The 27,127-nt window shown below is 37.6% G+C and overlaps 1 protein-coding gene across 1 annotated transcript in view; it reads right to left on the reverse strand.

Moving 5' to 3' along the window:
- LOC130594443 (NALCN channel auxiliary factor 1-like) overlaps positions 1 to 26,318 on the reverse strand; it is a 160,251-nt gene extending 133,933 nt beyond the window's left edge. The window contains exon 1 of the mRNA XM_057400326.1: positions 26,181 to 26,318. Coding sequence (XP_057256309.1) covers positions 26,181 to 26,318 — 138 coding nt within the window. The remainder of the gene's footprint in view (positions 1 to 26,180) is intronic.
- Between the last annotated feature and the right edge of the window lie 809 nt (positions 26,319 to 27,127).

A 27,127-nucleotide genomic window follows, 5' to 3' on the forward strand; every position in this document is an offset into this window, starting at 1 on the left:
AGAAAAACAAGAACTAGAAAGTTCCACTGACTACACTGAATAATCCTAGCTTTCAGTGTTCAGGGATTTGGAAATCATACCTTGGCACTCCTATTAACAATAAACAATGAGGAATTCAATAACTATAAATAAAATGCCAGGTAGTGTTACTTTTATTACTGCTGTACATAGCTATGCCCTGTGCAGTCACAGTTCACACAGCTGAATAGATACATTTAATTTTGAATTTATCCTTGAGCTGAAAAACTACATGCAGTAGTAGACTAGACTGAACTGGAAGATAAAAATGTTTGAGTACTGTTATGTACTGTATTTGTAGCCCTTGTAAAAGAAAAAAGACAAGGAAGAATATTATTTACTCATTTACTGTACAGGTACATTATGGTCTCCAGCATCAACACTAGCAAGAGGAAAAGTAAGAAAGAGTACATCTCACACTTGCTGTACAGAGAACAATTTGCTCGTCACTGATTACATGATCTCCCAAAAGCACTAAGTTAAACTATGGCAATTCTTGTAAGGCCATTTGAGTCTGAAAATGTCAGTTACTGGATGCAACACATACAGTTCAGTCCTACCATGATCAGCCACTGTTTTGAAATTAGCATCCATGATCAAGAATTTTGCTAGTGACAGATAAATGGGTATAAATGGGAAAATACTTATTTTATTTCTTTTTAGAAATAACAGTTTAGAATGGGGTTCACAAAAATTTCTGCGTGGATGATAAAACTTGTGCTGTGTGAGCTTCCGGGGCAGAAGAAAAATCTTAGCTTTGTCAGTCCAGTAACTTTTAATGACACTATATAGCTGCTCTCTTTTCAATATAAATTATGTTACTGTCAAACAATCAACCTGAGATATATAATAACTTAGCTAAAAGGTTATGTTATCATGGAATTATCAGCTCTGGATATATAATAACTCAAAGGTGATTGCACACTAACATACTTATTGCACCCTTTCCTGCCACTACACGCAGACCAACTGAGGAGGTTCAGTAATAGGAATTAAGAAAATTCTGTGTATGTTCCATAAGGCTTATGTGAAGTGTGAAGCTGAAATATAAGCAGAAAAGCAGGACAACATACTCTTGAAATACAGATGAATGTTTCTCCATGATGAAGAAAACTGTGGTATAAGTTATTCAGCAAAAAAAACCCCAAAAACTAGTTTAGAAGCAGTTTGAGATATGTGCTAGGGATGGATTACAAAACTGGATTACTCAGGTTGCTCAGGGACATTGGGCAGGCTCCACCCTTGCAGTTTTTTAAGACCCAACTAAACAAAGACCTGAACAGCCTGATCTGATCTCACAGCCAGTCCGGCTTTGAGCAATGGTACACCCACGAGGTCCCTTCCATCCTGAATGGTCATATGACACAATCTCTGCCTCCACCAGAGATATCTAGTCCCTTTTTTCCTAACCCTGTGCATAAAATGAGACTCATTACTCTTCCTTGTCATGTATTATACTACTGGATACTATGTAGGATATAATAATGAGAATGTATTGAAATAAAAAGTGATGTTAAAGGAAGAGAAAGTATAAAGAAAATATATGCAAATATTAATTTGATTTTTTTTTTATTTGATTGTTTTTTTCTAGAAATGTGTTTAATTTTGTTTCAACTTCTGATGGATATTTGTGCAATGGATATTTGCGGAACGTGAATTTCAAAATTTTGAGTTCAGAAGTATGAATGGAAAACTAATTCTGCTCCTGTAATCAAAGACTATTTAACCCTTTTCTTATTGCTGTAGCTTAGCCACTAATACCCTTCCAACAGGTGGAAACCCTATTGGAATGTAAGTATTGGAAATTATCATGTGGCTTGTCTCTTGAGGAATACTTGTCCCCATTACCTAACTCAAAACTCTCTGAGTGCTGAAAGATAAATTGTTGAAAATACCACATCCAGGGAAATCTTATTCTACTTGCAGATATTCCAGAAGCAAAAAGAGTGGTGAAATTTATCAGATGAATTATTTATTGTGGGTTATTATTAACACATTATTATTATTATTGTTGTTATATGCTATTATTATATGTTGTTATATTGTTATTACTGTTATTATAATTACTTCCATTGTTCCATACTTCCATATGCCACACTCTTTTACTGCTGGGTGTCAGGTCCATATATTTAGTCGTGCACTGATTAAAGAGATAACTGAGTTCCCTTTCCTGACAAAACCTTCCCATTCGTAAAAATACTTTCATCAAGTCATGTCAGAAGCACTGCAACTGCTGATAATATACCGTCAAAGAAGACAGAAAGGAAAAAAATCATTTGCTTGAAGATCCTTCCTCACTGAGTAGTATAAGATACTCAGTAAGTTTCCATATGCTGGATTCATGAAGGAAAATGGAATTTTAGAGAACACAAAAAAACAGGCAGTTTCCAAGGTGATGGCCAGAGAATACTAACAGTTTATCACTTGTTAAGAATCATGAGAGAAGCAACATAAAAAACCCCACTAAAACAACTTCCCCCACCCCCAGCCCTTCAAGATTCTTGGAATTTTGATTGTAATGTTTGGCCCTCTCTACATGAATTACTTGAACTTGAAAACATACAGTCACATTAGCAGCTTTGTGCTAGTGACACAAATCATGTTAGATTTGTTGGAGGTATTTCAATAACCTGACAATATTGATTAGAAGAGATACAAAGGTGAATAGAGACTTTTTCAGGTCAAAATGTCATAATCTTGTTTTTAATGGGAAAGGGGCAGAATGTAGATGGTGTAAAACCATTATGGGATGCAGGGAAACAGCATTTTAGGATTGCACAAGAAACTACAGGATGTTTGGGAGGAACTGGACATGGGTAAAGAGCAGGATTGAGGTGGAACAAATATCTGAAAAGGAGGGATAAGGGTTTAGAAACATTGGTCACATTCAAACCATGCTGACAAGTGACTGGTCAGACCATGCCCTGTGTCCAGCCAATGTAGTTTGTCCTATCTTCTCAGTGAATTGCATTTCCGATTCCTTTCCTGCATGGGAAGACTATGTTCAGTGTACACGTGCATATGGAGGTCTGTATGCCAGCAGCTGTAGTCAGACCAGGGGGACTGTCTGCCTGTGGTGTCACCAACTACAGAGGTCAAAGAGCCTGCATGTTGAGTTGGTATGAGTGCACCAGTGTGTAATTGCTGGTGAAAATCAAGCTGGACTAGCTGGCAAGTAGGATAACAGGTTTGGGAACCAAGTTTTGAAGCAACCATTAGTCTGGGCCAGACAGTGCAGAGACAAAAGGATCATTAAGCTGGCTACTGGAAAGGCCAAAAGGTCCAAGTCAGCTAATGTGGAGACCACAGAGATAGAGGGTCACCACCTAGTAAGGCCATAGGTTTGGTCCAGCTATCGGCAAGACTTTTTGGTAAATGTGTGCATCCCTGTGTATGAAGAGAGGATGAAGATACAGACTGCATGACTGAAGCAATCTATGGTGCATGGGAGTATGTGTGTGTGTGCAGGTGTGCGTGCAGGTCTGAGTTATAGCAACAGGAGAGGGGCCATGGGCTTTAGTGGCTGGCATGCTGTGATGTCCCATTGCATGTGTGTGTCTCTGTAAGAAGACAGTGAGGACCCAGGGGCCAGCTACTAGGGAGTGAGTAAGTTTCCTAACTGGGGAAAAACCTTAGAGTGCTTTGGAGGCAGCAGCAGAAGCAGAAGCAGAAGCAGGAAGAGAACAGATTCTTCAATTCTCCATTAATAACATATTTTTTCCTCATCTCGTGGCTGTGTCACAAGGGCTGAAGCTTGTCTCCTTCACCCCCCCACCACAGAGAAGAGGGTGAGATCACATCGAACCATGGTGTGTGTGATAAAGCCACAATTGTCTTAATCCCCATGGTGGCTATTTTATGACATGAGAACTACAATTTTATTTTCGTAGTTGAAAAGCTATTATTACTCAACAGTTCTATTATAAAAGCACCTGCAGGCCCTGCTTTATGATTGGAGACTGGTTGTGATAGGCATTGCCTTTGTAGAGAGATAGATTTACTTCCTTGCCTAAAGAGATTGTGGTCAATGGACAGGCTGACAGCTGAAAAGAGCTATTACTTGTCCCAAAATTATTTAACCTCTTTTCAAACAATCCAGTTTTGCCTTTAAGCACAAAGAAGCAAATGTGTGTTTCTAGGTATGATGAAAATCAAATCCTGGTTAGATCTTTAATACTTATGTGCATATATTTACATTTAATGTTTCTGTTTCTGTATTTTTTATGATATACAAGAGCATGAAAAAAAAGGACCTGATTATGACTCATTGTATAATAGTCCATTTTCATTTAAGGATTCTAACATTTATTTTTGATAATATAGCTCATAATTTGCAAATATAATAAATATATATTGCTTTCTAAAGTCAGTCAACATATTTGATGATGAATTATCTGCCATTATGTTTTTCAAATTTGCACACTAATGTGCTACCAGTTACTGCAAAAAATAGCACTTAAAATGCAATACTACAATTGTTTTATCATAGCTAGATAGAGATGTTAAAAAAAAAGGCCAAAAGAGCAGAGGAAAAGAAAGGCGCTGTGGTGAACAGTGTAAGTCAGCAGCATGACAAACAGATAGGTGGGAAGCCTGTGCAGATTCTAAGAAGTGCTTTGGATTGAAGGCCACAGGATGGGGGAAGTGTCACATGCTTAAGCAGGTGAACAGGCAGAGCTTGCAGCATGTGGAAACATCTTTAGAGAGCTAAGAAATCCCATTAACAATCTCTCAGCTGCAGGGCTGTGAAAAGATGAGGTACAACAAGCACTGATGCGAAACCTGAGAAAAAAGAAATCAGAGGGAAAAATTAGTCTAGAGTGAGAAGTGAGATGACCTACTTGGTTGACAGTGTTTTAGCCTGCTCTCTCAAATAAATGAACAGAAACAATAATTCATCGTTGTTTTACCTCCTTGTCTCTCTTGTGAACCCTGCATGTATTAGAGCTCTCTGACTCTCTCCTGCATGACTGCACTAGGACATGAAGTCTGATTATTCATGCAAGAAATGATTAATTTTTGTTTTAACTTATAGAATATTCTTTGCTGTGTCAATGTTGTGAAAAAAAAAAAGATCTTCACTGCATGAAGTAAATGTCTTAAACATGAGCATGCTATAATTAAGACCTAAATGTGTACAGCTGTAAATGCATCAAACAGAGCTAGGCGGCAATGATGCCGTTCACACCAGCTGTCTGAACTGTATGGGTACATTTTTACTTTTGTTCCTTTTTGCCTGCTTATGCAAATCAAATAATTCTATGAAAACTCATCAGTTTTAAGAAAAAAATCATTGGAGTATTTTTCTTAGTCCATAGTAAACAACTTTTATTCACTAAGACATACTTTTACACATTAAACTTTCCTCCTCCCACCTGCCTCCCTCTTTTTTTCATTCCTAATGCTGTTGCTTAAGGCATATGTTGGCTGAACAATATATTTTGGTGCATACTGGATTCCTGGTTGACTTTTAACAGAAACAGCTTGTTTTCAACTCTTTTTTTTTTTTTTTTTTTGATGGGATGTGGCATGTTTTCCTAGGTTCTTTTTCGTGAAGCAGTAAGAACTGACTGGGGAAAATGAGGTGAAAAATGCAATGCTAATACTTTCCTGATTATAAATGGACTGCTCAGTCACCAAACATTTTAACAGACTAAGCTAGGGGAAGGCTATTTGCTATTAATCTTCAAGCGCCAGGAGAGTGTCTCTGTCCAAGAAACACAAACACGAATTTACATCACACAGATATAATTCTGAATAAGTAGACTTTTCCCTGACACAATTTAGTAATGTAGCTCTAAGACCCCTAGATAGTTTCCTGGGTGCATGTGTGTGTGTGTCCCCACATATCTGCTTCATGTCTATTTGGAGATTTGGGTTTTTTTTTCCAAAAAATCAACTTAACTACATGTATTCAATCCAAATCATGTTGTTCATTTAGATTTAGTAAAAAGAAATAATTTGCTTCTGATTACAGTGAGGGAAATATTAGTGAAGAACTAATACTAAGGAAAAACAATGGGTTAACTGGTCACTTTTGTGATAGGATCAAAATCGAGCCAGAACCTGAAATATTTGATGAATATTTATGCTTTACTTCGAAAAAGAAAGAAATCAATTTGCTTTCTTGTTCCCTGCCCCTTAAATTTCACCACTAGATGAATCTGAGCAGCAAAAGATTTTAAGTTTAATTTTCAGCTGAATTATTTCAGATATTTGGTTTACTGCAGTTTCTCTAACATTTGGCACAGTGGAGAAAACAATAGCTTGTTACATGGATACAGGAATCGGTGTCTAGCTGTTCTTAAAGTGGCATTTCCACCAAAGAAAACACAGTGTGGAATGACATCCTTAGATACCACATCTGAACAAGGATAAATAGAAAATGGGACATATTCTAAACTTAGTTGTCCAGTGTACATTTCAAAACATGTTGGTGTACTGACATAGATAGAATTATGTCACAACATAACATGATGTAACCGAAACTTGATTTCAAACAACTGAAATGTAAAACAGAATTTGCGTGTTAACATTTAATTAGAAATTGAGTCTGTGAGCTGAAAAGAATTATTTTATTTTAAACATTTGCTTGGCACAAAGTCTAGACAATAAGACAATACATTTGTTCCACATAGTGACATGGAAAGACTAAAGACAGCATATACAATGCCATGACACAAATGAAGGAATATGACAATCACAGCATCACAGTATCACAGTGTGCTAGAGATTGGATGGGACCTCGAAAGATCATCGAGTCCAATCCCCCTGCCAGAGCAGGAACATCTAGATAATGTTACACAGGAATGTGTCCAGGCGGGTTTTGAATGTCTCCAGGGAAGGAGACTCCACAACCTCCCTGGGCAGCCTGTTCCAGTGTTCCGTCACCCTCACTGAGAAGAAGTTTCTTCTCAAGTTTAAGTGGAACCTCTTGTGTTCCAGTTTGTACCCATTACCCAATGTCCTATCATTGTTTGCCACTGAGTAGAGCCTGGCTCCATCCTCGTGACACTCCCCCTTCATATATTTATACACACTTATAAGGTCACCCCTCAGTCTCCTCTTCTCCAAACTATAGAGACCCAGCTCCCTCAGTCTTTCCTCATAAGGGAGATGCTCCACTCCCTTAATCATCTTTGTTGCCCTGTGCTGGACTCTCTCCAGCAGCTCCCTGTCCTTCTTGAACTGAGGGGCTCAGAACTGGACACAATATTCCAGATGGGGCCTCACCAGGGCAGAGTAGAGGGGAAGGAGGACCTCTCTCGACCTACTAACCACCCCCCTTCTAATACACCCCAGGATGCCATTGGCCTTCTTGGCCACAAGGGCACAGTGTTGGCTCATGGTCATCCTGTCGTCCACTAGGACCCCCAGGTCCCTCTCCCCTACACTGCTCTCTAACAGGTCGTTCCCCAACCTATACTGGAACCTGGGGTTGTTCCTGCCCAGATGCAGGACTCTACACTTTCCCTCAGTATATTTCATCAAGTTATTCCCTGTCCACCTCTCCAGCCTGTCCAGGTCTCGCTGGATGGCAGCACAGCCTTCTGGCGTGTCAGCCACTCCTCCCAGCTTAGTGTCATCAGCAAACTTGCTGATAGTACACTCAATTCCCTCATCTAAATCATTGATGAATATATTAAATAATACCGGTCCCAGTACTGACCCTTGAGGCACTCCACTAGTTACAGGCCTCCAACTAGACTCTGCCCCATAGACTACAACTCTCTGGCTTCTCTCCTTCAGCCAGTTCGCAGTCCACCTCACTACCTGATCATCCAGTCCACACTTCCTCAATTTAGCTGTGAGGATGCTGTGGGAGACTGTGTCAAATGCTTTGCTGAAGTCAAGGTAGACCACATCCACCGCTCTGCCATCATCCATCCACCGTGTTATTTCCTCATAAAAGGCTAAGAGATTGGTCAAACATGATTTCCCCCTGGTGAAGCCATGTTGACTGCCCCTCATAACCCTCTTATCCTTGATATGCCTTAAGATGGCACCAAGGATAAGGTGTTCCATCACTTTCCCAGGGATGGAGGGAAATAAATAACTTGCTTTGAGAAACACCTACAGAATACAGCAGCCATTGGAAAATTTTCATAGCCCATTGCTGCAATTTTAAAGATATTATCCTCAGTAGTTTTCACTTGAGCCACTCAGTAAGATATATCTGCCAATTTTATAGGTGTATTTCAGCATATACTTGAGCTTTTTTGAGTAAGACAGACTTTGTATAGGGAAAATCATGAAATTACATATTGCTGGAAAAGGAAATATATTTTCATTACTTGAGTCTTTTTCTTAACTAAAAAGAAATCCCTAGAAGAAGCTTAACTGTTTGGTGTTTAACAGAGCAATAGACGGAGCAGCTAAGAGAATTGGCAGGGAGAATGGGAGGAGTAAAACAATTTTTTTTATGAATTCTGGTGGAGGTTATGAATCAGTCCTGTTGCAGAACATCTTTATGTTATGTAGACATCAGTTTGTGACTTGTCAATGGTGTGTGATGTCTCTCTAAGATCCACAGCAAGAGACTTACAGCTGTCCTTCAAGAAGGGATAGCCAAAATGCAAGGAAGCACTACTACAGAAAAAGAGATGCTTTGATGAAATAGTACTTTGTCAAACAGAATAACAAAAAGGGGAAAGGAACAACAAATTAGAGAAAATTTTGAACAATAAATTATTTTTTTAAGTGTAAAGAATGCTAAGAAGAAAGAGGCAATGCATTCTTCAACGTCTTTTATTTGTTTCCTAGCTCACAAATTCCTGAGCTATCTACTGTAAAAAGTGTTTTCTTTTGTGAACCTGTCCATACTTGTTTGCTACCATTATCAGACATTCCCGAAGACATGGCCTGCAAACGCAGGAGGCCTACAAGATTGGATAGCCAGAAAAGTTTGTAATTAAGCTACAGTGAAGCCAAAGGATGAATTTATGAGAAAGCAGGAGGATTAAAACTAATCCCTAGGCTTAATGCAGTTGTGAAAAGTTCCTGAAAAACCATAAAAGACAGCCTGCTGAGCTCAGAGGGCCAAGTGAAGTAAGAAGAAAATAGTGCAGAAAAATTTCTAGGTTTATGTATTTGGCTTGTTAAAACATTTTACTAATTCTTCTTGGTACAGTGCTTATGTGCTCCCAAAGTCCTGAATCAGTGAAGAAATGTTTGTTTACAGTACCTTCAGTGAAGCTCAATTTGTTGATGGTTCACTTAATGAGGGATGATATTTACAGAAAAGGCCTATACTGGCATAATGGCTTATTTTTTTTCATGAAAAGAGTATAAATCCTTTGCATAATGCTAATTTAAATAAAGTTATGAGTGACATTTCAATGGATAAGCAATGTGATGGTCAGTAAATACTTCCAAGGATTCTTAGGTACAATAGCTAGCTAGTTATGAATTGTTATGCATATGAGGGGACAGTATATTAAAAAAAAAAAAAAAGTTATCTGCACTTCTGATTTCGGGAAACCTTGAATTCAGAAAAAAAACTAAGTGCTAGAGAATAAAGGTGTTCTCATGATCTGCATTAACTGATTTCCTTTCAGTTTATCTTTATTTTTAAAATCTAACCCATAGCTCTGAATAAAGAATTGAAGGCTGCTTATGAACCTAACCATAAAATGATACTAATTTTCTTCAATCCCTTTTTAGCATGGCAAAACTAGCTGAGCCCTTGGTGGCATATTCTAAGTCAGAAATTAAAGTACCACCCAAGAACAAGTTAGTGTTTAATTTTAAAACTGTAAGCACATCATCCTTCTTTAGTACAGCCTCCCCCTGGAAGTAATACTTGGAGAAACAGATTATGCTGAACCTGAGATAAACAACCTGTGAGCTTTATTGAGACCAGCTGTAAAAATCTTCAGGTTTGACTCATTTCAGTGAAAGCTGCCACAGCTGAATGATTGTGGAGATCAACTTTTTAATAGAACCAACATCAAACTAGCCATTTTTCCATTTGGACAGTGGAAAGTATAAATAATGTGTTTCTATCCTGTTCAAGCTATGCTGGAGATACTGAATCATTTCCTATCAGAATTATTAACTTCAAATGACAATAATTTCCAAATATATAAACCAAGTTCAGGTAGCCCATTATCTGTTTGGATACTAGATAAGGAAATGAAAAAAATCTTTATCTGCCTTTTTTCTTTATGGATGCATAGCCACAAGATCTCAGAGAGAATATGTCACTAGCACTAGCTGTAGGAGACTCAACGAAATCACAGGAGAAAAAGAAAATTTAAATCTAGGCAGATGAAAGTAAGCTGACTATGCTAAACTATTTTATACTTGCAGTAAAGTAGGGAATACAAAGGATGTGGTAAACACACTAAGAAGTTAATTTATGTGGCGAAAAACCTTAAAGTGATGAACTTGTCTACAAAGCAAGGTTGCAGTTATTACTGCTGTTATAAAATGAAAGAAAACATTCCTAAAAGAGATGCTACCAAAGCGTTTGTAGTACCTTAAAAAGCCATTTCACTATTTGTTGCACATACTATGCATGAAAAAATTACATACATGCACCCTTAAACTAATGCTGTGTTTGTTTACATCATGTGCGTGTGGTAGCTTTCATGTGAGGATGGAATTAATATTGATGGACATTTTAGTCAATTGACTAGAAAACTAAGTAGTGGTAATTAAAAGGATATAACTTGTATGGAAACACTCCTGACAGAATGCATGGTTAAAAAATTGTATAGGGTAGATTACCTCTCTTCTACCACAGATACCTGCTTTATAAAATCCATATTTTGTTCCTCTCAATTTGCACATCTAATGCTGAGTTAACTGAAATCTGAGATCAGCAGGTTCTGCTATTTCTTGCCCTTTTCTAAACCTGAAGACGATAGCTATTCGAGTATGAATATCACACTGCTGTGAATATCTCTAAACACAGAGGAATATAGTACTGGTCTTAAAATCACTGTTAAGACAAATGATTTGTTCTTTATTTCTGAATATCAGAACACAAAATGGTTATCATTTCCAAGGTAGTAACTCTGAATCTCTGTTTGCCAAGCAGTGGCAGAATTATGTTGAATGAGGAGTCCAGGAAGATCACAGATTTTTATTTAATTTTTTTTTTTTTAGTATGCAAGTCATTTTTCCTAATGATTGGATCAACAGAAATGTCCAAATATTTATTATTTGATTATTTGCAGTTTAGGGGTAAATACACTGAGCTGTTTCAAAGGTATTTCTCCCTACCTTAAGATGCATACAATCCTTTGTTAAGTATTTTGATTTCCATTTTCATTTGCATGAAAGAAAAACAATTATTTAACATAATTACTGGCATACTATTGACAATTTCTCATTTAATTCATCCATGGTTAATATTTGCAAGGCAACTGTTGTGACATTTTTAACATACTTGTATAACAGTAAATGGTGATTTCCATCTCCCCACCCCTTTTTTTTTTCCTTTTACCTTTTCTTTGTTTTTTTTTTTTTAATAGATGATGAACGTTTCAGAATTCTGTGCAAGTTTGTATTTTTATTTACTGTCTTTTTCATTCACCTTCGTAGTACTGCAGAGATGTTACACACTCCAAATTAAAGAAAAAAAAAAGAAAGAAAGAAAAAAAGAAAAAAGAAAAGAAAAGAAAAGAGAAAAGAAAAGAAAAGAAAAGAAAAGAAAAGAAAAGAAAAGAAAAGAAAAGAAAAGAAAAGAAAAGAAAAGAAAAGAAAAGAAAAGAAAAGAAAAGAAAAGAAAAGAAAAGAAAAGAAAAGAAAAGAAAAGAAAAGAAAAGAAAAGAAAAGAAAAGAAAAAAGAAAAGAAAAGAAAAGAGAAGCAACTGTCTGTAAAACAAGCTATATTCAGACCTGGTTTAGCAGCGGCAATTGTAATAGGTTTGAACAGTTGAAACATTTCCAAGTTTTTACACGTAAAAGCAGAGATGAAAACGGAAAATCTGCAATTCATGCTACTGAATCTGTTACAGCATAGTTTAAACTGCAAAAAAGAAGTATCATTATTCCCTGAATTCACTTTACATATGGGAATGAAAATGTTTTCATAACCTAAATGGTAAATGGTATGTTTTCAATGTGCTTGTAGTTTTTCCTCAAACCTCTAACCTTAAGAAACACTACCACTGATTTAATGATTCAGTGGTTTTGTCTGAATTCAGAGCTAAGCTCTTCAGGAGTTAGTGTACTCATTATTAAGAAAAGAAATACTTCAAGCAAGAGTTTAGATATTTGTGGATTTCTGCAACAATGCTGTTTTCAGTATAGGGAATGAAATGTTCTCAAGTATAACTATACTGTAGGTAATATTTTATCATTAAAATTGTTTAAGCATTACAAATCTCTGTGAAAATGCAAATTCTGACCCTGAAAGGCACTCGATACCTTCAAGTACCACAAAGTACCTCACAGAGGATGCTTGGAATATCCATTCAGTCCCGCTACATTAAAATTTTGTCAAAACTTAATGTGGGAGTATACCAACAAATGTAATTTTCTCTATGTACAAGCCTCTCAAGCAAAACAGTTAGGGCTGTAATAAATGGTACCATGATGATTTTCAGACACTAGACGTTTCCACTTAGCACAACAAAAAGCCACACATTCAAAATTCTGAGACAATCTAAAAAGAAGGTTAGCCATGTCCTGATTTTCTTTCTTAGTGAGTAAGTTGTTATTCTGCATTTTAAGTCCTCCAGCATAAAGTATTAAACGTGGCTATTGCCATCTTAAAGGTTATATACACATACCTCTACTATGCTCTCATGAGACCCCACCTGGAGTACTGTGTACAGTTCTGGTGTCCTTGACATAAAAAGGACATGGAACTGTTGGAACAAGTCCAGAGGAGGGCCACGAGGATTATCAGGGAACTGGAGCACCTCCCGTATGAAGACAGGCTGAGAAAGTTGGGGCTGTTCAGCCTGGAGGAGAGACGGCTGCGTGGAGACCTCATAGCAGCCTTTCAGTATCTGAAGGGGTCCTATAAGGATGCTGGGGATGGACTATTCAGTAGGGATTATAGTGATAAGACAAGTGGCAACGGGTTCAAACTTAAACAGGGAAGAATTTCTTGAGTGTAGGGGTGGTGAGGCACTGGAACGGGTTGCCTAGGGATGCTGCAAATGCTCCATCCCTGGCAGTGTTCAAGGCCAGGTTGGACGAAGCATTGGGTGACATGGTTTAGTGGGAGGTGTCCCTGCTCATGGCAGGGGGTTTGAAACAAGATGATCTTAAGGTCCTTTCCAACCCTAACTATTCTATGATTCTATCACTGGAAGACTATTTTTACACTACTGTGAGATGCAAGATAAGTAGAGAAAATTTAAGCCCATGATTCCATCTGAAGAAAATTCCTTCACTTTCTAAATAATACTAATTAAAAGAAGGATTTGTCAAATGTTAAAAGATCAATTTATTTCCTCATTCTTTTCAAGTGTAATTTTCAACTGCATCCAAATGAAGTTTAACCAAGTTAAATTACTGAACTGTGATTCGCTCTGTAGGTAAGCAGTAAGCTTCATTTAAACCAGCCTTGAATTTCTAGATTCTATTTGAGTTATTTATTCTTATTAGTATTTCCTGTACAAAGTGGAAAAAAATATCACTTAAGGAGAAATTAATTGGTTTAGGAATTATTTTAACTGCCACTCTTCTGTATTTCTGTAGGGAAAGATGTTCCAGATTTTTCTCATTAACTGCATCTCCTATACCCGTCCTTTTCCTCAGACACAGACTATCCCATTACATGTTATTTCTAAGTGTACTTGGGCATGACAAACTAGGGAAGCATAGTTTCCACTTGTATCTGCTCTCTAAGTACAGCATCCTAATATGAGTCAGAAGTTCGAAGAGATTCTGAAAACCTGGCTTTTAAATTTTCAGGTAAATCAGGGTGATTTGACTTCTGATGAATCTCACCTTTTCACTCAGGAAATTGTTATCATTTCAGTCATACAAAATAGTACTTCTGAAGAAACACACTTCCAATAAACCAGATGGCACCATATGAAACAGTTCTCAGAAAAGAATGTCTGAAAAGCCTTACAGAATTTTCTTAACCAGCTTATTCCCTTGCCTTGACTTGAAAATACGAAATATAACTGTCTGGATGTGTATTTTTTTATCATTTTAATGATTTATTTCTCTTAATAATTATTTCCATTCTATATTGTGATGAAACTAAGACCATTTCAGACTGAAAATATGTCCAGTACTTTTAGAGTATTCTGATAAGGTGTAAGAAATCTGTTTCTGTCTTTTTTTACATATAAGGATGAACAAGAAGAAAAATCTAAGCCTGCCACTTCCTGAATTGTTTTCTTGGTTGCTGTTCTGGCTGGTTTAGAGATGAGAGTGAGCAGGGAAGAATTTTCCTTTGTTATGACCAGAAATTTCATCCAGGACAATGGAAAGAGTTAAATTTCCTTTAGAAGTTCTGCTCTCAGCAAAGGCTATTTTCTAAACTACAAACGTCAGGTTGAAAAATTGCAAACCAGCACTATGCAAATAAATACCAAAAAAAGGAAAACTTCACCCAGAAAAATATGTTTGTTGTTGGCTCTGTCTTTTTTCCCACTAATTCTGTATTCAAAATTATGTATTTATCTTCAGGAGGGAAAAAAAAAAGTCTCTGAAATGCATTTAACTCTAGTCTTGTCTTACTTGCAAATTTAAAACATAGAACTTCTATACTTAGAAGAATGCTTGGAGGTGAGACAACTGATGAAAGCTTAAATTGCATCATGTCTCCCACTGGAGGGTAAGCTCTGTGGGCATCTTTTCAAACACCAACAACCAGTGCAGGTTCTTTTCCTCTACAGAAAAACCCATTATTTCTCAGAATGCTGCCATCTGTGAATAGTCTTCTGATGTTCATGAAATCCTATATACCATAGAAATGGACATTTTACTCAGTCTCAAAAATCTTGTGACTTTGAATCTTTTTCCATTCAGATTTATCTTCTACACCCTTTTCATCTACTACTGCTGTGAACTCATTGATAGTGGAACATGAGCTGCTGCATGAAGGTCACAGATAGAGGACACACTTGAACAGGCAGCATGTTGTTGAAGTCTGGATGCAACTTAGCTCTAATACGCTTATTATGATGACGAGTTTCACACCTTAAATAAGAGAAAGAATCACAGTTTAAAAAGGACAAGGTTTTTAGGACTGAGAAAAAGAGGGAGGTGGTGAGACAAAGGCAGAAGTCACCATTCCTGCTAGTCTGGCAATAAGAAGAGATTCAGGGACAAGCTCAGGACAAAGAGTTGAATCTCAAAGCATCACATGGAGTACTTGAATTCTGAACTGAGTGATAAAGATGTATTTTTCTAGTCAGGACCACTTTGCACTCTGGAAGTACCTCAGAGTACATCAACAGTAATTTCTTCCTACAAATAATTTTCTTATGTTTCTCTACATTTAGTTCTTCAATCAACATTTGAGGTACCTAGAAGGATCTCCACTTTTTTCAGATCTTTCCCTATGAGGAGGTTAATGTAGGAAACCATGAAACTTGCTTGAGGCAAGCTAAATCTCTGAGTAATCTTTTAGCTAACCAGGTGACAGCAAAATCAGCAGAGAGGAGCAGGAGGGTGATAATCCTCGATTGTTCAAATCAGCTAAGAGGTTGTTAGTAGATACTGTGACTATTTGGAGCTGAGGAATAGAAAGAAGCTCCATAGCACCAAAGAGAATTAATTGGAGTATTTATTTACATCTTCCATACAGAAAAAGGTATCAGGCTCTTACCACCAAGATGAGTTACTAGATGATAACCAATAATGAACCGAACTTCTTTCATTCCTCACAACAAATCTCCCACTGCTAACAGGCAAAAAAAAATAAAAAATCAGTATTCTGAATCTGTCATCAGTTATTTGTACATTTCTGATATACATCTACCATACATAAAAACCAGCTGACATATTGAACATGCAACATATTCAGTATGTAACTCATATTCAATATGTAATTCATATTGAGTATGTTACTTTTTATGGATAAAATTTCTGAATCTGCTGAATACTCAAGTTATCTCTGATGGATGACAGTACTGGAAGCTACAAGAACGCTGTAACATTAGCAAGTTACATTTATTTTGTGGTATTTATTGCATTGCAAACTAAAAGGACTAATTTAAATATAACATTTATGAGGAGTTTTCTGGAAGTAGATTTCTTCCTCTTCTTTTTCTGCCTTTGCTTTTGTTCTTTTTGTTTGTTTCTTACTAGAAAATGATGATGTGTTCTCAATAAACTACTTTCTCTGCATTGCTACTAAAGACGTATTTAAAGAAGATACACAGTTTAAGACAGCCATGTTATTCCTGATGAAAAAAAATATATATTTTTTTTAATTCTACTTTACTAAGCATCCATAGCTATATATCTAATGATAAATTGCTTCCTAGTAGATTTTTTTAAGACTATACATTGTATTTATGATGGATAAATAAAGATCTGCAATCTTTTTTTTGATGTTACCAAGAAGTGTTATCAATGAACAAAATTTTTCATTGCGTGCACAAATTAGAAACTTGCACCAGATAAACTGGATTAACAAAGAGACAGATACCAGACTGGCAACTAGAAAGTTAAAAAAAAAACCTAGTTTGATCTGTAATGTTGACAGAATACTTAAGTAAATTCATGTCACTAGGTGAGACACAAGGCAATGAGCTGTGAATGACAGCATGAAATAATTCAGAAATATCTGAAAGGGTGGTAAAACGCCATCTGCCTATGTTGTCATTGCTATATTAGCTGCAGTCAACCTAGCAACAAAAAAATAGCATACGTGCTTATCTTGGAGCAAAGCTGTCTTGAAATTGCATCACCACAAAAAGCATGTTAGTTGCATTAACATTATTCAAGGCTTTAGCTACATTAATATAAAACAATATTGGTGAAAATGACTTGAGTCTTCTGGAATGTGAATATTCATTAATACGAATGCAGATCAATGACTCTGTAGAATGCCTTGAAACTTGGTTTTGACTGCATACACTAAGCTTAGGGGTCTGTTTGAATAACTCACTAAAGAACTTAGTTCTGCTCTACCAGTCACTGAGTTAAGTTTCTGAGAGTATCTGTCTCACAAGGTTAAACTGGATTAAGCAACATGTTCTGTGACAGTAAGGAAAAATACATCTGAGTGACTGTTGCACATAATGGTAATAAAATATTCATAAGGACACACAATATATGTGGCCTTGAAGAACTTATGTTGATAAATTTGCCATGTATATATTAATAAATCTAATACATTAATATCAGTACCACAAATCTGAATGTGTGTTTGTCATTCATGTCTGTCCTGGGTCACTGCATTTGAATCAGTCCATGTGTAGGGAAGAAAAGAAAAAAAAGAGAAAAATCGTCTTGTAAATATATTGAAAATTTATAGCCTTCAGTGTTAATTATTCTTTTACATACACCTTAAAATAAGCTGCTGCTTCATCTCATTCCAGGTTTGATTTATGGCATTCAAAGTAAATGCAAGAATAAAAGAAATGAATACAAGTTTTCTCTTAGTAAATTACAGGCTTTCACAAGCTTGTATTTTATAGCCTGATGTTAAGGAATATAAATATAAAGCACACTATAAAAGCTTTGTCAGTGATCACCCAAAGGACTTTTAAAAATTCTTCCTAACAACTGTTAGATCTTTAACTAAAGGTCAAGTGAAATAATACTGGAAGCCATGTGGAGACCTTCAAGCTGTCATGTAACAGGAGATTACTTTTTTGGAGATTCCTCTGTTTACAATAACAAAATGGCATGAATGTCTATATATACATATATATATAGCTATGCAAAATGACATTGAGGGATTTGGGAAAGACCACTGAGTAGAACAAGGAGAAAAATATCAGGGAAATTAATATCCTACATGTAAATTATTTTTTTTTGCTTGTTTGTTTGTTTTTCTCAGTGAGTGTCAGGAAGCTGTGAAATATATTTTCAGGAAGATATAAACTGAAGGTTTTGATAGCTTCTGCCAGGCATATAGGTCCATTCTTAAAGAAAAGAAGGAAAAAGCCCCAGCAGATTAAAAGGCAAAAACAAGTGGTCGGATGGGAAAAGAAGGGACAGCAGTTCACGGTGGTAAGGATCTCTCTGTAATAGCACTTCAGAGGAAAGCTGGTTGCAATCCTTCTAATATTGTTTGCCCAGAATTTCTGCTATGTCAATTTGTGCTTGTTGCCTCTTGCTCCTTTCGTTAGCATCACTAAGAATGGCCCATCTTCTTTACTCATCTCATCAGAGATTTATGCAGATTGATGAAATCTCCCTCTACCTTCTCTTCTCCAGTCCCTTCATCTTTGTGGCCCTGTGCTGGACTTGCTAGAATAAGTCCATGTCTCTCCTGTACTAGAGAACCCATGACTATACCCAGCACTCCACATGTGACTTACTGTCAGGGTTTAAATCCAGATGGCAACTAAGTACCATGCAATTGCTCACACACCCTTCCGTCCTTCCTTACCACCACAGGTGGGATGGGGAAGAGAAACAAAAGAATGTAAAACCTGCTGGTTGAGATAAGAACAGTTTAATAATTAAGATAAAGTACAATACACTACTACTACTATTAATAATAAGAGGTACATAACAAGGAAAGAGATAAAACTAAAAGGGGAAAGGTAATCAAACCCCAATAAACACAAGTGATGCACAATATAATTGCTCACTAGCCACTGACTGATACCTAGCCTGACCCAAGCAACAATCAGTCCCTTCCAGGTAACCCCCCCAGTTTATATACTGGACATGACGTGCTGTAGTACAAAATACTTCTTTGGCTAGTTTGGGTCAGATGTCCTGTCTCTGCTGCCTCCTGACTTCCTGGTACCCTCATCATGGGCAGAGCATGACAGACTGAAAAGAGTAAGTGATCAGGGTAAGTGCTAATGAGCAACAACTAAAACATTGGTGTGTTATCAACATTATTCCCAGACTAAAGCCAAAACACAGCCCTGCAGCAGCTACTAGGAAGAACATTAACACTATCCCAGCTGAAATCAGGACACCAATGTTGACCAGAGAGGAAGGATCACCTCATTTGACCTGCTGGCAATATTCTGCCTAAAGCAGGCATTCTTTGTTGATGAAGAATACAGAAAAGGTCTAAATCAAAATATTTTGCTGAATGGGTAGATTTTCCCATAAACACATTCAAACTGAGGAGGTAGGATGATGGGGAAAAAAGAAAAAGTGGAAAGCAGCCAAATGAGTTCTTATTTGAGCATCTAGATTCAGTCAGGGGATCTGCAGCTTTAAATACTATATGGTTTGCAGGTATTTTGGATCACACATGAATTAATACTAAGCAGATACATATGTGTCTGACTTGCTGAGTTTTTTATTTACTGTTCCTGCTATAGAGAAGGTGGTAAGTTTTGTTACTGTTGGCCAAAAAAAGCTTTTTGAAAATGCATCTCCTATACACTTTAGGAATTTCCTTTTTTTAGCTGTTTTCATGAGTTATCTTTGAGAATACTTGTATGTGAAAGGAAACGCATTGGTTTGGAGGCATGCACACTATAAGCTTTTAATATCTGGCAATGTTTTTATGTCCCAGTTCCCTATCCCTACTCTTTCAAGATCTGTGGTTGAACAGAAACTCTCACTTGCCTCAGTTTTGAGGTGATGGTGTGATGTACATAAATTGTGATTTTCAGGAAGCTTCCTAAATGTCACCTACTTGAATTTGTCTTGTGATGTGATTAAGCTGGAGTACACTCTTAGATCTTCCCTAAAATGACTATCCAGTTGTACTCACAAGTGCTATTGTTTCCCCTTCATAGCTGGCCCATTGTGGGATTAATGAAAAACAGTCTGTGATTACCCACTTGGCAATGCTGGAGTCCAATCTTCATCACTGATGTGATGACCTAAGTTATTTTCCCTAATTTTCTAAAGTAATAGAGGAACATTATTGTTGATTACTATGAGCTGTTACGTCTAAGGACATAAGTGGTTTTCAATTAACATGACCTGCGCTAAGTAAGTCATGTGTTGACTGTAACAATGAACATAACACATAGCATTACTGTATAGCTTAAATATGGATAGCTTCTTACATGGTATAGTCAGTTACATTCTTACAAAGTGAGCAGATCTTGCTTGTTTTAAGTGTAAAGAGCATTCCCCTTACACTCTTACACTGGCTGTCTTCATCCTTTTGGAGTTTGAGCAGGAATAGGCAGACTCCACAAAAGAGTTGCTCCTGTTGGCTTCATAACCTGTGGGCTGTTGGCTTATATAGGACTTGTGAGAGGTACATCTAGCTGAGCAGCAAGGGAATCAGTCTCCTCTAAGGTGGCTTCTGGAACAGTTCAACTAATGTTGGGCAACCCAAAATATAGTTCTGAGGTTATTTTTCTATTTTATAACAGAGCTAAAAGATATCAAAGAAGATTGGGAATCCTTTGTGCTAGGCATCATAGAGTGCATAATAAAAAAAATTATCTTCCTTTATTTCAAAAGACTTTAAAATCATGTTCCATTTTAATGATGAAAAATTGAGGTTCAGACTTGCTGAAAGCAATTAAGATCTTTGTAGGAGGTCTGAAAACTGAACTTGGATATTTTGAAATCAGCACAGTTTAAGAATCAAGTCCCATTATGGTTTACATAAAATACAGGGCAGTTCAGGATATGGACTAGAAAATTGAGTGAACTTTACAACTTTTTCAGTCAACTAGAGTGTCTTTGCAATATTCAAGTTAACTGTTATGCAAGTTTTATATATATATTTTTTTTAGTTACTTGGACATTATCTTTAGAACACTTTCTTTTTTTACAGCAGTTTTCAATCCAGTTTTCTAATTTTAGGCTCTTCATCAGCTCTTAGCACAGTATAGAATTTTTGTATGAAATTAAGTTGTGTAGTTTACTTGATTCTGTATCTGAAAAAGAAAAAAAACCTTTTGCTAATTCTATTCCTATTTCAAATTACCTTTAAAGTTATACAAAAGTTATAACTGAACAGATGAACATAAAAATAAGACAAACTGAGATTATTGCATTCATAAATGTACATTGAACCCTTAAGCACTTATTTGATTTCTTTGTTTAAAATGGTATAACAACATTGTGACGCAGCACTTTTTTCTTTCTCCCCCCACCACCTTCCAAAAAAATCTGAAAAATACTAAACACACAGGATGTACCCTAAACATGCAGTATAACTGATGAGATGATTGGGTTTGTATTTAAGAAAGGATTTTCTTGAGCATAAGGAAGGGAGTCTGTGCTATATGAGCAGCCTTTCTGAAGTCAGCTTCTACTTGAAGTATAGGAAGCTGAACATGCGCTTAAACCTTCATAAGATCAGACACTAAAAAGACACGCAATGCTTTATTTTCAAGGCTTTAAAATACAGCAGCATAATTTGAGCTTTCGCCATACAGGTAAGTTATGGCAACTGGATATGTAGCACTGCTGCTTTCCCTGACACACTGCTTTTGTCACCACCTCTGTCTCCCTCAGTGTTGCTCTGATTGCTAGCATTTATGTTGGTGACGAGGAGCAGGGACAGCAGTGCGGTAGCAGGCATCTTCAGTCTCTGAGATACATCTTCATTTTAGGCATCCATTGGAAAGAGATAATCTTTCATATAATAGAATGTGAGGAGTAATATAAGATGTGCAACATGGATAAAAGATGATCCCCATGTGCTCTACAGAATTTCCTTAAAAGCAAAGGACCAAAGTGTAGCTGGAAATGTAGGTTATGTCTGGCACTCATATTCTATACATTTTTAATAACATAGCTTATACTATATAAAAACACAGTCAAAACAGCCTTTAACATCCTCAGGTGGTGGGTTTAGGTTTTGTTTTAGTTTTTTTTGCCCTTTTTTTTTTTTTGGTTCATGTGTTGGAACAACTCATTCTCAAGGAAGAAATTGCCAAAGGTAAGGATTTAGTTATTTTGACTAAAACAATTTGTGAACTCTCCAAGGGAAAGATAGAGGAAGAACTAACTGCAAATGTGAAGAAAATAGCTTCTTCTATTTTCCTGTTCATAGACTGCAAGGAAAAAAATACAAAGAGACACAAAGAAAAAAAAAAAAGAGACAAAGACACAGTCAATCATCCTTACCTTCCAGGAATACTTTAATTATTCTGATATTTGTCTTTCTCCCAGACATAATACAAAAGAATGATATTTAGTGAAAGGTCCTATTTTGAATAAGGTAAAAGTTCCTAAGCTGGAGCCTTATACAGCAGGGGTGCTATGGTACCATCTAGTCAAACAGGTGATGTTTTCTGACTTAGTTCCTAGGTTTTCTCTGTCATCTTCATGGGTTCATGAGCGACTGGCATTTACAGCCACTTATTTCCTCATTCCCACTGTAACAAACTATTTGTAAGCTGTAACTTGCTCAAAAGCAACCAATTAAAACTGCATACAGCAGCACAAAGAAAAAGGAGCAAGAGGTTGAGGAGTTTTACAGAAAACTATAAACTTGTAAGGTTAAAGGGGTCTTCAAAACCAACAGTAAAACCAGTGAATTTCACAACCAAGTTCTAGTGTTGCATTGCTTCCTTTTGCAAATTCCTGTGGAAAGAATATTTCTCATCTCTCTGCCCAAGCGTTAAGGAGCTTGCACAGACTAGAGAACAGTTAGTTCCCTTTACCTTTGGCATCAGGTCAGCTCATTTAGCCTGGTGAACGACATCTTATACTTCCAGCTAGTAGTTACAGAAAGTTTTGCCTTCTCCACTTTAAATCAGCCAGACTGCTGTTAGTAATTAGAGGTAGTTAGTTGCTACCTGGCTTGTATAAGTACTTGTGATGCTAATTATAGCACACACTTTCTCTTTTTCTTCCAGGAATTTACAGCTCCCCCGTAATTTAAGAAGGAGAATGAAAGAGAATTATCTACAGAAAAGGGAGCAGGAAGGGAATCACAGTGAGACCGATAAACAGAAAAGACACTTATGAATTCGAAGATTTTGAGAGAATATAAGTGAAACAAAACCAGATATTTTTTCTAAATGATGAGGACAGGAAAGTTAACTTTTCTGGTAACTTTTCTGCTGCAGTTTCAGTCTTACATCATTCAGAAGCTCAATTTTCTAAAGTTTAACAGATGTAAACAAAATAAAAGAGCATTCACCATAAGGTGATCCTTATATAAAAAAAAAAATAAATGAAAAAAATCTTGGTAAAAAGTAGTAATAGCCCAGATTGCCTTTGACTTTATACTGCAATATGTATAGCTTCGCTATTACATATTGCCACACATACACACAGTGCAAGCAAATGAGGCTTATAACAAATATTCAATTAGACCAAAGTAGTATAGCTGAAGAAAGAAATTAGAAAAACTTTTGGGTGCATAGCCTTTCTTCAGGTCTGATATACAGGGAGTAGCTACAATTCTAGAGCAGAATTTGTCAGAGTTTAGCAAAATAATGCACTAACAAAATGTTCTCTGAAAGCAAAGGTAATTGGAATCATTAACATTAAAATGATGTTGCAAGGAGAAGGAGCAAAGATATGAAGGAAAGAAATATGGTAAAGTTACTTCATAGAAAAAAGAAAGACATATACAGAGTTGTTGGGGGAAGGTTGCTTTTTAGAATTATTAAAAACTAGCATCTCTATTAATTCAGTGATTTTTTTCATTTACTGTTTCCTCTTATCTGCTTAAACCACGATAGTTACAGCAGCACCATTACTGAGATACAATATCCAATACAGCTGTTGAGGTAATAATATGTTATTACATTGCCATTGCAAATGCTGACTCTGATGGGATGGCCAAGGCTTTCCCAAACCTCACTCAGTGTGTCAGCCCCTTGAGAACATTGTTAATCCTAACCAGAAGGAAGTGAAGCAGGAGGGCCAGGAGACCTCCTTGGGTGGATAAGGAGCTGCTGAGGAAAATTCAACTGAAAAAAGAGGCTTATAATAAGTGGAAGCAAGGACAGGTGGCATGGGAAGAGTACAGGGATGTTGTCCGGGAAGCTAGGGACCAGGTTAGGAAAGCTAAGGCCCAGTTAGAATTAAACTTAGCTAGAGGTACTAAAGATAACAGGAAGGGATTCTACAGGTACATAGCAAATAAAAAACAGACTAGGGAGAACGTAGGACCCCTCAGGAAGCTCTCAGGAGAACTGGCTACACAGGATTTGGAGAAGGCTGAGGTTCTGAATGACTTTGCCTCAGTCTTCACTGGCAAAGGCTCTGACCAAACCACCCAAGTCTTGGAAGGCAGATGCAAGGACTTTGAGAGTGAAGACCTTGTGCCCACTGTAGGAGAGGAACTGGTTCGAGACCATCTTAAAAATCTGAACGTGCACAAGTCCATGGGACCTGATGAGATCCATCCACGGGTCCTGAAGGAGCTGGCAAATGAAGTTCCGAAGCCGCTGGCCATCATATTTGAGAAATCATGGCAGTCAGGTGAAGTTCCTGATGACTGGAAAAAGGAAAATATAGCCCCCATTTTCAAGAAGGGGAAAATGGATGACCCAGGGAATTACAGACCAGTCAGTCTCACCTCTGTGCCTGGCAAAATCTTGGAGCAGATTCTCCTGGATGACATGCTAAGGCACATGAAAATCAACAAGGTGCTTGGTGACAGCCAGCATGGCTTCACTAAGGGGAAATCCTGCCTCACCAATTTGGTGGCCTTCTATGATGGGGCTACGGAACTGATGGACAGGGGTAGAGCAGTTGATGTCATCTACCTGGACTTGTGCAAAGTGTTTGACACTGTCCCACACGACATCCTTGTCTCTAAATTGGAGAGACATCAATTTGATGGATGGACCACTCGATGGATAAAGAACTGGATGGATGGCCGCACACAAAGAGTTGTGGTCAATGGCTCAATGTCCAGCTGGAGACCAGTAACGAGTGGTGTCCCTCAGGGATTGGTGTTGGGACCTGTCTTGTTCAATATCTTTGTCGCTGACATGGACAGTGGGATTGAGTGCGCCCTCAGCAAGTTTGCCAATGACACCAAGCTGTGTGGTTCGGTTGTTACGCTGGAGGGAAGGAATGCCATCCAGAGGGACCTCAACACGCTTGTGAGATGGGCTGATGCCAACCTCATGAAGTTTAAGCATGCCAAGTGCAAGGTTCTACACCTGGGTCAGAGCAATCCCAGGCACAGCTACAGGTTGGGCAGAGAAGAGATTCAGAGCAGCCCTGCGGAGAAGGACTTGGGGGTGTTGGTTGATGAGAAAATGAACATGAGCTGGCGGTGTGTGCTCACAGCCCAGAAAGCCAACTTTCCTTTCCAAGGCTGAGGAAGTTGGGGCTGTTCAGCCTGGAGGAGAGAAGGCCGTGTGGAAACCTCATAGCAGCCTTCCAGTATCTGAAGGGGGCCTATAGGGATGTTGGGGAGGGACTCTTCATCGGGGACTGTAGTGATAGGACAAGGGCTAACAGGTTCAAACTTAAACAGGGGAAGTTTAGATTTGATATAAGGAGTTAATTCTTTCCTGTTAGGGTGGTGAGGCACTGGAATGGGCTGCCCAGGGAGGTTGTGAATGCTCCATCCCTGGCAGTGGTCAAGACCAGGTTGGACGAGGCCTTGGGTGATATGGTTTCGCAGAAGGTGTCCCTGCCCACGGCAAGGGGGTTGGAACTAGATGATCTTAAGGTCCTTTCCAACCCTAACTATTCTATGATTCTATGATTCTAATCACAATTTTTTTAGGATAGGTTTTTTAATTGCCCTTGCACTATACTGATAAGTAGTCCCAAAGATCCAGTAAGTCTATTCTTGTCATTAAAACTTTTTCTCTGAAACCTAAGGGAAGCCATTGATTTTCACTGCAAATGTCCTTCAAAATGGCCACATTTTTTTGGCTGACTGAAACTCCTCAAAACTTAAAACATTTTTTTTTTAAGCTTTTTTTTTGTTTGTTTCTGTTGTGTGGTAAAGAAAGCTTGGAATTATGGTAAAATTTGCCTGATTCACATTTTGCTGATATTATGATTGTGTTTTATGCACAGATTAACATGATCCTTTGCATTATCTGATGACCTTTTATAACTCTGTCATAATGAGAACTTACTGTTACTTACCACAGTAACTGGTATATTGTGATATACGTCATTCACCATGTTCATCTTAGTTTTCCACCAGGAAAGCCCTGAAACAACGAAAGTTAAATATCCAGCTATACCTGCCTCTCAAGTGTCGCATCAAGATCTCCATGCAATCCAGGCACGGGACTTGTGGGATAAGCACCCAGGGGACGGCTGCCCCATCCCTCATTGGCCACCCTACTTGCTGCCAGGCCAGGACCTCTGTTGGCCACCATGCCTTCTGACAGACCAGGCCTCCTCTCCAACCCCCCCCGTTAAAGGAGACACCTCAGACAGCTTTATCAACTGTCTGTCAGGAGAGCATGGAGGTCTCCCCTTTTCCAGGCCACAGGCAAGTCAATCTAGGAGCAGACTTCAGCTCCTGAATGGCAGTTTCTCTAGAGGTCCAGCAGGTTACCTCTTTACCCGGCAAGTGAACAAATGGAACAAAGCCTGCCAGAAGCCCTGCATCCTTTTTTTTTTTACTTTCTCTTAATTCTATCTGGTTTTTGTGCCTATTATTTTTAATTTTCCAGTATTGCTTCCATTTCTGTATGTTGCCAATTATCTAAGATTAGCTGCAGGAGTATAAATTACAAACTAACAATGACTAATTAAAAGTTACACATGATTACTTTACATTTTTAATATAAATTATAGGTTATTATAATCAGTCATACTGCATTAGTTGATTCGATAAATTCCAGCCAAAGGATTTTATCTCTCTCTCTTTCTCCTAAATGACTTCACTCTTAAGCCATTTTGTCTACAATGAAGTTAGGAATTCATCCACATTTTTCTGATTCAAAATTCTAAAGCTGTGGTATGTCAGACTTCTCACACAGGTGAGGTGTACTGGATTCAAATTACCCCTGAAATGTTGTCTTCTTTCAGGCTTAAAATCTTTTATGGAGATCACATCAAGCAACAAGCATTTCACACAGCTCTTTTTAGCTTCATTAGATATTGGGGTTTTTTTTTGCTAATAAAAGTCAAATTTATGAAATTATTCTTGAACAGTATTATAAGTAGCTGAGACCAAATA

Source organism: Pezoporus wallicus, unplaced genomic scaffold, assembly GCF_028554395.1.
Source record: "Pezoporus wallicus isolate ANWC-B61680 ecotype Strahan unplaced genomic scaffold, APGP_CSIRO_Pwel_v1 contig_6846, whole genome shotgun sequence".
Classification (NCBI taxonomy): Eukaryota; Metazoa; Chordata; class Aves; order Psittaciformes; family Psittacidae; genus Pezoporus; species Pezoporus wallicus.